The sequence below is a fragment of the Xylocopa sonorina genome, chromosome 11, assembly GCF_050948175.1.
Source record: "Xylocopa sonorina isolate GNS202 chromosome 11, iyXylSono1_principal, whole genome shotgun sequence".
Taxonomy (NCBI): Eukaryota; Metazoa; Arthropoda; class Insecta; order Hymenoptera; family Apidae; genus Xylocopa; species Xylocopa sonorina.
The window spans coordinates 3919719-3931723 of NC_135203.1; the positions used below are offsets into that span (position 1 = coordinate 3919719).

General features: G+C 43.9%; 1 protein-coding gene across 5 annotated transcripts in view; it reads right to left on the bottom strand.

Annotated features, from left to right (window-relative positions):
• Rbp6 (RNA-binding protein 6) overlaps nucleotides 1–12005 on the bottom strand; it is a 720663-nt gene that overhangs the window by 201108 nt on the left and 507550 nt on the right. For all 5 annotated transcript variants that reach the window (XM_076903951.1, XM_076903952.1, XM_076903949.1 and 2 more), the window contains one exon: nucleotides 9170–9262. In XM_076903951.1, the coding sequence (XP_076760066.1) occupies nucleotides 9170–9262 (93 nt within the window). The remainder of the gene's footprint in view (nucleotides 1–9169; nucleotides 9263–12005) is intronic.

Consider the following 12005-nt stretch of genomic DNA (forward strand, 5'->3'; position numbering starts at 1 on the left):
GAAGAGGTGTGTTTTTAAATGGTTATGGAAAATTTGTGTCCGTTTAGCGATATGTAGTTTCGTAGTAACGTGGATTGATATAAGAAAATAACTAGTGTACGTGTAACTAAATATCTACTCATTTTCGTTGATCAACTTGTTTAACTACTGCTGCCCCAAATTCCATGAGTTTACTTTAAGTCGTTTGGATTTAAGTAACTTGATTTCTCGAGTCTCTGCTTATCATTTTGAAGTTCACTTGAAGCGAGTGAGGATACGTCGAACGAGTGTGCTGGAATTTATTTAGTAATTTACAAAGTCTTGAAATAATATAAATTTCATCGAATTCTTGATCAATTTTAAGAAACCTAGGATTGTGTAACTTGACTAACATGCCACGAGCCTTTAAACGAAGGTTAATTAAACAAATGGGAGTGAAGTTCGTTTATTATGTTTATTCGATAGATTAAAAGCCGACGTGATAAGTTTTGCGATGAAAGGAAGCTGTAGATGTTGGCGGGGGGAGGAAATTTGAGGTAAAGAGCGTATTCCATGTGAAATAGGTATTTTAACAAACGAGTAACCGTCAAAGTTAATTGCGTTCCGTGAAAAACGGATTTGCGACGCGGTTTCTGAATTGCAACGCGAAATAATGATTGTACGAAACATTGGGAAGGCAACGAACGGATGAAGAATCGCGCGCGAAGAATCGGGAGGGCCGAGATAAGGGTTCGAGGGAATTAATAGAACAGTGGTTCGATTATACGAACTAATTAGAGAGGATATGAATGCAGGCGAAGCAAAACGGCCGACGCTTTAGAGCGTGACACATTTCCATTTTGAACGAGCAACATTTTAATTACGACGCTCTAGAACGTAATTAGGATAATGTTTTTAATTTTTCGGCTGGAAATTTTCTTGCCTCGCCGCGGCTCTAAAACGGGTAGGCATTTTTAATGAAAAGATTCGTCGACAATAGAATATTTTAATCGTTATCGAATACGTCACTCTTTCCTCCGTTTTGTGTTAATTTTATAAATTGTTCTTTCATAGAAATTTCCCGGGAAATTGTCGCTAACGCGGCAATTACGTGACGATTTCATAGTCGCGAAATTGTTACGAAATAATATTTTTCTCTCCTGGCCAGCTGCAGTTGAATAAAGAATTTTCAAAAGCGATATTAAATTGTCTTTTCAACGCCATTAATTTAAAATTCTTTCTGAACATGGAACGAATATTTTAACCGTTCTAATTGGTTTTACACTATTTCCAAGAGTCGGAAGATTAACGCGAAAGTGAAAATTATCAATGCGACAGAATTCCTCAGTTAATCATGCCTCTAGCTACGACTACATGTCAATTTATGCGATAATTCAAACGAAAGTCTGCGAAACGCTTCAAACTGATAACGCAATCTCGTCAGCAAAAGGGAAAAGGGGCTTAACCAGTTACGAGGAAAGACGTTCAACTTGCTCTGAAGGCGATCTCTTTCTCAAAGGGTGGAATAGGCCGCGCGAAGGCGGTGGTAACCGAAACGCGAGGAAATTAATAAATTGCTCAAACTTAAGTCGACCCCCTAAACGCTGGAATAAAGGACCTTCATAAATTTCATTCCACGCGCCCCAACGCCCACGCTCGGCCGGTTCCCTTCATCCCCGAAGAAGGAATGCTCTCGCCTGGTCGCATAAACGCGCGACGTTCATCCCCCCTGCCTCGTCCTCGCCCGACTTTTCAGTGGGCGAGGGCAGGGCGGTAGGAAAAAAGAAGCAACGCACCGGCGAAATTAGTTCCAGCCGTCCAAGAAGGAGGCAAAACACACTGGACGAAACGTCCGATCCTGAAAAAGGGTAATCACTTTACACGAGTACCGTTTAAATCCTCCAGTTACTTTCTTCTCGGTTCGCAATTAAATTCTCTCGCCCGGGTGCGGCCGCAAAAAAAAAAAGAAAGAAAAAAAAACGAAGCAATAAGAAACCGGGCCAACGAATTGTTTCCCTTTCCAGGCGATAACGTTTCGGGAACGGCCGGCTGGAGAGTCGCGTTCGCCGCTGGGGAGAAACAGACGGAAACAGGAAGAGGGCAGGGGGCTGGGTGGGGTTGGTAGACGGTGGTACCCGGCGTCCAAAAATGTTAATGGTAAAATCGATGCCAGGCTAGGCGTCTCGCGGAGCAATTAAACCGCGAGCCGACCGCGATAATAGCGGATTTATTGCGAGCCATTGGCAACCGACAGATTCCCTCGTTACACCGCCACGCTTCAACGAAGGTGGCAATTTTTCCACGAATAACGGGGCTCGATTGTTTCCACCGAGCGGATCGACGAATATCCCGCTGGCCCGTTGGTAAGGTCGCCATCGAGGATGAAGCGCACAATAACCCACCCCCAGCGGGCCGATGATTCGCGCCTTATCGAACCGCCTTAATTGCGTTTTTTTATCGCGATAAAAAATGAATCGTGAAAATGACAGAGTGCGAGCCGTGCGCGCGCTATCAACGACAACAGCCGACCAACGGTGGTTGGTTGGTTCGTACGGTTGGCGTTGGTCGGACGATGCTGGTGTCGGGCGGATATAGAATACGGGGGGAGTTGGCGAGCTGGAGAAGGGCGGCGAGGGTGGATGGTTGCAGAAAGGGCGAGAGAGGAAAGGGGTAGAGCAGAAGGGGGGCGCGACGGTTGGGGGCGCCGGAATGAATAGCAACGTGAAACAAAAGCACCGGGTTACAAATGGCGTGTATTCGCGACGGCATTGTTTTAAATGGCTGTCAGACGCCCGGAATTTATCCCGTTTTGCTACGTGACAAGCGCCATTAAATTTATTTATTCACCCACGCAGGCGCGTCGACCGCCGCCGCATTCGAGAAATCCCGCTCTGCCCTGAGCACGACTTGGCTGGACCGTGTTCTACAGGTGAGAGAGGGCCGAGCTGAACAATTATTAGCGATTCATGTAAATGACCTGCTGTGTGTATATATACACGTGCGTGCGTATATTGCGCTGCTCGTGTTATGTCAGCGACGTAATTTCCGTGTGCCTCTCGATGTTCGTGCGAAAGATTATCCCCTTGCAAAATGTACATGGTTTGAGATACGTTTTTTGAATTATTGTTAAGACAGAGCGCTGTTTGGTTCTTCGTCGAATGCTTCCTGGAAGAAATGTGGGAATATATTTAATGGTATACTAAATAGCTTGCTTGAAACGAGACTGAGTTTTCTAAATACATATATATATAATGAAACAGTTAGATTGTGAATATTTAGGAACGTGAGAAAGTTTATTTATGATGATTTATTTATTAAAGATGAAATCTTCATTTCCGTTGCTTTCTTCCTCTTGAATTTGTAGTAATAATCAAGCGATGGCGAATCTAAGCCATCAGAAGTTATATAAAGAAACTTCAGTTGCAAGAAGTATTTATTGGAAAAACAGAGGCAACACTTTTAACACGACAAACATTCCATAAAAGATGCGAGGTAAAAAAGAAAATAGGAACAAACGAACGAACGAAGAGCAGATAAGCTAAAGCGTAAACATTTCGTATTACCGCTTCGCGTCTGACCAACAGAGTCCCCTACTACTCGCTGCTGTCTCGAGCAACCGCCGTTGTTCCAACCAGCGGGAAAACCGTTTCCATAATAAATCTCCAGCTTTCTCGCGTAACACGCAATTATAAACTCGACACTGTCCGAGCAAACGAATTGATCCACGGCGATAAGTAAACGCAATACATTACAGGAGGAGTCCAAGTTCCTACCGAGCGTAGCCCCGGTGAAACGAAGCAATCTTCGTGCCTCGAATCGACCAATCTCGGTGACGTAATTGTCTTTTCAGCGGGCTTAGGGAGGCGAAGGGTAAACTTCCCGGAGGCTTCCAAGGCCTGGTCGGGGCCCTTCATCGATAAACGATCGCGCGGATGCGAAGTTCGCTTTGCGGCCTGGAATTAAACGAGCTCGTCGAGACGATCGCTCGAAGGGGGCGAGCGCGAGGCAGGGGAAGAAGGAAGAAGAAGCGGAAGAAGGCAGGAGGAAAAAAATAGAAAGGATTGGCCGACCAATCCCACGACGCGTTAATTCTTAATTTCTTAATTTCGAGTCGTCCGTTAAGCACCGCGTCTCAAAGAGATCCGCCGCGCCAACCGCGCAGCCGTTCCGTTCCCTCTTCTCGCGCGATCTCCGCTCTAGAAATTATCGAACGAAGGATGTCGAAGACTTTGAAAGCGGACGCAATTAAGCCGAGCCTCTTCTGGGGATGTCCATTCATTTTTCGAATACCCTCATCTAATTTTCAAATCGTTACTTTCTACGAGGTACCGTGAGTCGTCCAACGGTGGCCGCGGTCACGATTTATGAGAGGCAAGTTAATTATGCGCGACAGGACAAATTATTGAATAGAATATTTGAACTGGGATATAGCGGTACGGAATAATCGTTTCTCTATTTTATCGCTGTTCTAGCTACACGTGCCGGAACTTGAAACATTTCTTCGTCCTTGGTACGATTAGCATTATCGATTGCTTCGAAGTTGGAAAGAATTCTGAATCCAATGTCGGGAGGAAATCGTCGGTTATTGATCGCGAAAGGAGTCCCTATCGCGCGGAAGTTGCTACGCTCTGCTTGAGGAGCAACGCGATGTGCAATCGCGTCGAACGAGTCCCTGTTTAAACGCGAAAAACGCATTACGCTCGATATAAGACGGCACTAATCCGTGAAAAACGCGCTTGTCCCTTTCGCCGATCGACAGGGTGGATTTATAGGGCAAAACCGTGATAAGGTTACGTCCGCGGAGTGATGTCTGTGTTTGCCATCGACCTTGGGTCCGATACACGGCTTCTTTCGCGTGAAGGAACTCCGTGGAACAAATAAATATAATGCATTTACTGGAAATATCATCAGCTCGCTCGGACGACCCATAGTTCCGTCGTTTCAAGGATAAGGATTTATTCTCTCCGTTCTTTTTCACCGTACCGCCTCTCCTTATCTTCCTTCGTTTCGACCATTTTTATCGAACGGTTAGAAACGAGGTTAAGGAACAAAAAGTTCCACGAGATGACGCGGGACTGTGATAGAAAACCGAATGGAAATTGGTTTACTGCGCGACGTGATATAAAAATGCCGAAACCACAAAAATTAACCGCACTCGCGTCGTCCTCCTGAATTATGATAGCTTGTAGTTAATATTCTGAATTTACTTTTATTACGGCCATTAAAAATTCCTGGGCGAAATAATTGCCAGTTATGTAGTAATTTAATTCTCGAATTAAATAAAATAACACTTCCTCCGCAGCATAAATTTGTTAGAAAAAAAAAAAGAGGAAGTATAAAATACAATTCACCTCCAATTGTAATCAGCCAGAATAATGCATCAGTTGGATTCGTAACTGCAGCTGGTTTAAAAAATCGATGTAAAGCTTGATCTCGAAAGCATCGTTCGTCGAACTCAGACCAGCAACCGTGCAGCAACATTAAAAATAAAAATTCGCTTCCCCTTTTCTACGAGCCCTTAAAATCAACGGCGAGCTAACTCGAGCGAGGGAAAATAGAGCCAGAAGAAATTCGTTCAGGAGTTCCATCCAACGGTATCGCGAAGAAACTGAATGTAACAGAATGTAAGCAATACCATTAGCTTTATCAGCCGACTCATGCCGCGGCTATTTCATCGTGGAAGACCTCGGTCTCGCCCTTTTCGTCCATCCCCAGCCGTGCGAGGGATACCAAGGGTTGCCTGGAATTCAACTGACCTGAAACGGGCAGCAAACGATATAAGGATACGCCTGAATTTGGCCTGCAGTTCGTGTATTTGCGAACCGAGCACGGACGCGGCTGTTTGTACAGCCGTGTATGATCGACGTGGCGAATTTGCGAATGCGTGAGTGTATTACTCGCGCGTCAGTTGCTGACGGACTAGCTGCAGGAAGAACTGCTAGGTTTGATCGATGATAGTCTGTTTAAACTAGCGATCCTTGGATTGCTACCAATACCAGATAGAGTTACGGTATAATTAAGTATGCGAAATGTTCTCAATGCTCTCGTTGTGCTACCTGTCGGCTATTCTGAAACGTACTGTTTGCTATACGAGCGTGGAGGGAGCTATTCCAATCTAACCAAGAGTTCGACCAAGTGCCTACAAATGGAAATTCTTGCGAGAATATCTTTTAATCGTTCGTAAAATAAATAAAACGTTTTTTATATAATATTATTACCAATTCTTAGTATTTTATATAAATCACTTTACTGTAATTACTGACATCCCTCTCTATCGGATAATGAAATAAAAATAGCTGTCGTAATAATCAAAATTCCGTAGCACTATCTAAATCTTTCGCACAAATTCAATTTATTCGTCTCACCGCGATACAACTTTCCACCGTTGTCTGTTTGCGATCCTATAATCGAACAGGCCAACATACACACACACACACACACACACATACACACAGACCGCGGTGCACTTTTGTGCGCATCTGAACGCGATGTGTGTCCGATCCTATCTCCGTATGTGGGTCAGGCACACAAGGGAGGCGAGCACGAACCGCCTGCGAGCAGGAAGCTCCGCATTCGAAACCGGACGGGACTTTCAACGGCTGGCGAACGAAAGAGAAGGTTGGAAAAAGGGAGAGACTCGGGCCGCGGTTGGGTTGAGTCAAGAGGCCAGGCCGGAGATAGCACCCACGGCTCTGATATCTCAAATCCATTTCTGGCTCGTGCCACCGACCGCGGACAACCGTCGACCTCGCCGATTTTCCCTACTTTTTTCTCCTCCCTTTCGCCCCTCCGGCTCTCCAACGTGTCCCCGGCGCTTTAACCGCGCGCGCCCAACCCCCTGTCTCGCACGCAGCTTCGACGACACTCTCGAGAAACGTCGACCGAGAAACGGGAACCTTTGTCGCGTTCAGAGCGAGCTTTTTCCCGTGGAATATCCGCGTCTGTCGCGAAATGCGATCGGACGAACGTGTGTTCCCGCGAAATTTCCACTTTCGAGTGGTCCCCGCGCTCACGACGGACGAGAAATCCTTTCTTTGCTCCCGCGCGACGATGTCCTTAGCTTCGACGGAAATTATTTAGCCAACCCGTGGAGGATTTGGAAGCAATTGGATAAACGAAACCTAGATAGAGATTTACTTTGTCTTTTAAATATCACTCGCGATGACATTCCACTACTGAAGATATTCTTGCGTCGTATACATTAATGTTAAAAAATCATATTAATATTATACAAGTACTTTCGATACTTCAAATTTTTCATAAATTTCCAGACATCCATGGTCATTATCCACAACTGTAAGATTGAGAAACATAGTTATCGATTTCGTAATTGTATGTGCGTGTGTCGTTATGGAATTATTATAAAGTCGTAACAAGTCTGGCGGAGATAGAACTTTTAGTAATATTTTAAGTAAGGACTGGATCCCTTTAGACGAACACGGTGCATTACATACTTTAATGGATTTCTCCGCTTTGTTCTCAGTGAGATAACCCATTCTATTTTCACGACGGTCTACATTGTTTCACTTGTACACGGTTTTCTTTTATTAATCTCGTTACCGCTATACCGTCGTATATTCCATGTCCTTTATATTATCATAATAACAGGGATTCCTCGCGTCGAGAAATCTTTCAGTAAATCAACGCGCGCAAATGATTTTACATTCCACGCGATATTAACCCACTAAACGAACTAAATCCGAATAAACGAAATCTAAACCGTTAAATCAGTTGAATTCGTTCATTACAAATTCATAGCGCATAGAATCGAACGAATAATAATTATCTTCGTACATGCATTATAATAGCCGAGAAGATAATTCGAAATTAATAGCGAAATCGAGTATTGTTCGTACACGCTAAACTCCACAGCCACGAACGATTTTCTATTGTCTAACGCTCGGGTGCGTTAGACGGGTGCGTTCACGAAACATCCTCCGTCGTGTGTAAAAAAGCAAAAGTGCGAATCGTGGCTGTTACTATCAATTACCAAACCGTTATTTCTATTTACGTTATCGGCAGAGACGCGAAACGATTTCGTTCTAGCGGCATGGCGGCCATAAATCAAGCTCAAGCACCATTATCTGTCTCATACACCGAGGACCGATGAATCGCGACGGCTATTACCGCGGCTGGTCGAGTTCGGAGGGAAGTTCGCACAATAACGCGTAATGGTCCACGGCAGTCTCGCCCAAAGGTCGATAAAGGCTAATTAGCAGAAATCCTCGTCTCAGGTGGTCCACTTCCACCCGATTCCTAATCACTTAACAGCCGGCGGGAGCGGCGCGTCTCGAGAGCGTAACCGGAAGCGCACGGCCACGCCGTTCGGTTGCGATGGGGTTTTAACGCGACGTACGTGATACGCGGGCCACGTTCAGCTGCCAAAATTTCGATTGGCCCTCGACAGCTTGCCGTTCCCACCGTATTTGCCAACGATTCGACCGTGAGACAACACGCCGCGACGAATATCGAGAGATTGCTCGTTCGTCGTGCTGCTCGAGATCCTCACAGAATTATCACGGATAATAAAACAGTTGTTTCCGTTTGAAGGGTGAAAGAGGGATTTCAAATTATTGAGCCAAAGTGAAATGTACATTCGAATTATACGCTGTGGAAAGAGGTTAGTAACCAGAAATAAAATAGGAAACATTAATTTTGAAGATATAATCATCAATAAATAGAATAATGTATTAAATTGTATCGATGCGATGTAGAGTGAAGAAATATATCACAAAACGCACACAAGATCGAAATAATAACGTCTACGGTAGATAAACAATTTAGAGAACAAACTGTCACAGTGGTAACGCGATAAAATCGGACGTGAACGCATCAGGAACGATTCGAAGCGATGAACGCGCGGAATTACGCGAATCGCGAGCCCTCCACCCCCGTTGGCGCTGTCAAATCTCGCGCTCGGCTCGAATTAGGGTGCCGCGCGAGAAATAAGCGAAACGCTGAATCATATCGACCACGGGTCCCGCTGAAAATAATGACTGCTACGGTCTCGCGACAATGATCACCAACAGGCTGTCCGTTCGGTAATCGCTCGATGATTCCGCTCGCTCGCGGCTCCTCTGACGCGCGACAAACTGTCAGTGATATACGGCCCCCGGTTGTCGAATGTTTGTCACGGGGTGCGTAGCCGCGAAGCACCCCGTGATTTACGCGTAACGCTCGTTAATCAGCATCACTCGTTGCATGTACTTACCGGGCCGAACTGTTCGAAGTAGTTTTTCACGTCCTCCAGCGTCGTCGGTGCCGATAGTCCACCGACGAATATCTTCTTTGTCCTTGTCACCATCTAGAGACAAAAAGAAAAATGGTGGACTTTAGTTACGATGTCGTAGAACGTGAGAGCTTGAATATATCCTGTGGAAACGTGTCGATCAAATTTAATCGGAGTTTAAATATCGTCCAAGATATATAGAAATTTATTTATTTAGCGATAATATTAGTTTAACACCCTTGATGATTCCATTCGCGGAATTAATTATACTCCATGAACGACGTATATGTATGCTCGTGTTTTATAATGTCGATATATCATCTCTTTTGTTAACTGATACGGTGTAATATTGGACGTTCTCAGGATATAACAGCGTTTACTCGATACAATTACGTACTGATAATTCCCATTTTATTTGTGTGATTAAAACTGAGATGCGTTTCTCTGAACGTTTCTCTTCACTTTTAAAATTCGCAGATAAACTGTTCGTTAAATAGATGCAGAACGTATGACATCGAATTAACTAGAAAGAAGGTACAGCTATGTGATTTTAAATAATGTAAAATAAAAATATACATTTACCTAGGACACTATCGAGCGATGGTACCACGAACCCGTGCTACGCATGTTCTCATTTTCATTCTGCGACTAAGTTCGATGTGTAAGTGTTGTAGAAATTAGTGTACACGTCTTTCTTGAAGCTTCGCAATATCGAATAAATACACTGACCCTAGGATTCTGTTTTTCTTCCTATTACCTTCCAGTCGTAAATAATGTTTTCAGACAAGCTTGCTTTTCAACGTGGATATGATAAAATAGATTTATTATACTATTAATTGATGTTAAATAACAGTATATCACACTATATAACAATAGTAGAATTTGTTTATTGTCAGGTAGAAATTTTCTGTGGGAGATTTTGTTTTTTTTTTCTTTTTTTGAAAAAGCGAACAATGTAATTAGATTACCTTTCACACATCGTACCGTGAAGGTTCCTAAATGTAAAATCCGAATTTCTGGACACGTATAGACGGCTTTTATAAACAGCTATTGATCGATACCCATATATTTACGTCAACGTGGCCGCACACAGCACCGGGCAATCGTACGTGTTCATATTTGGCATGAAAAATGGAACGTACAGGAAACAGGAACGATATTTATTTCCTTCGCGAAAACGCATCGAAACTCGTTATCATATTTTCAATAAGTTTTGTTAACCCGATCGACAAAATACATTTTGTAAACGGGGCGTGCATTAAAGCAGCCGCGCGAAATGATGAATGGGCGAGCCCGTTCGCGAGCCGTTACGTAGAATACCAATTGTCAAGAAAACAATATTCGCCGAAAATTTGTGTCAATTGAAAATTCAGCGAATTCTATTCGCAGCCTCAAACGACGCGTGCGATTTTTCAATGAAACTGGGCGAAGGGGGGGAGAAAAAGAAAATCGTGGAATTTAAAGAGGAAGAATTGAATGCGCCCGCGCGTAACAATTTATTTCTCGCGGATCCGCGGAGAGTTCTCGTTTCTATCGAACTCTTTCAGCAACTTTCCTGTTGTGGTTAATAAATTCATGCCTTGGAAACTCCTGAAAGCGTTCCACCATACGCCGCGAAATATGTTTACTTTGTGGACTAGCGGGCACAAAAATGCTCTGTTGAATGTGTGTTTTGGGGGAGAAAAGAAGTGGTAGGCGACGGCGCACAGAGGGAATGCCAGGGACGACTGAGAAATGGTACGGTCGTGGTTAAGAAATTGATAAGGAGCCTGATAAAATATGAATGGCCTCGCGTCGGGCACACCGCGCCGTTTCCACGGGAAAGATCCTTTCATCGACGACATTTTTCATATTTGTTCGAATCGGTAATGCCGATTTTGATCGCCGCTCTACCAACCCGTTTCCTATCTCCAAAGTGAAAGGGCCGTTGCTCAGCGTCGTGGAACGTCCGATAAAATAATTAACGCGCAGCACTTTGTATTACCCAGTGAAATAATTCGTAGGAAATACTGTTGCACGTGCGTGAATTAAACCAGAGAGCTTTAGTAGTTCCAATTCATTAACGAGCGCATAATATTTCGAAATAACTATCCACATCGCAAACCCATAAAGACAGCAGATATTGAAGAGTAATTATAATTTTATGAATGTTATAAACGCGACTGCGTTTCGCTAAAGTTCATAGAATCGTAATTTCCATTGCGATGCGCGTAAAAGAAATCGGTGCGGATGTAAAAGTATAACAAGCCCTCAAGTTTAAATAATGTAGAATATTAATACAGGATTACCTCTCGGTCACGATCGCAAAATCGAGTGTGACGTAGCTTAGAGATGCGAAGCGAGAGGGGATAATTTTCAAAGTAAATAAACTACGACGCGTTCTATTTGTGTATTGACGCTCGAGACACAGAACAATTGCATGAACAATTAATAATATATATTTATTGGAGAAGATTGTCCTTTTTTCATCTGATAAATGATTTAAGTATAGATCGATAAATAGAATATATCCCTATGTCCCAACCATTCTCGTTATTCACTGTGCAGCACGATCGCCTAACGACCAAGAAGAAGAAGCCACCCCAGATACATCGAATTGGCCAGGAGTATCGTCGCATAAACGACAACGAGGAACCATTTCGGTGGAATCACAGCCGGAGAAACGTTCCACGGTGGCGAAACTAATTACCAGCGGCCGTTTTAACGAGGCGGAGGAAAAAAGGGAGAGGGAAACAGGGTGAAGCGGTATTCAGACGGAACATCTTAATAACACGATCGCAATGTAATAAAGCTCGCCTCGTGGGGAGAAAATTTCGCA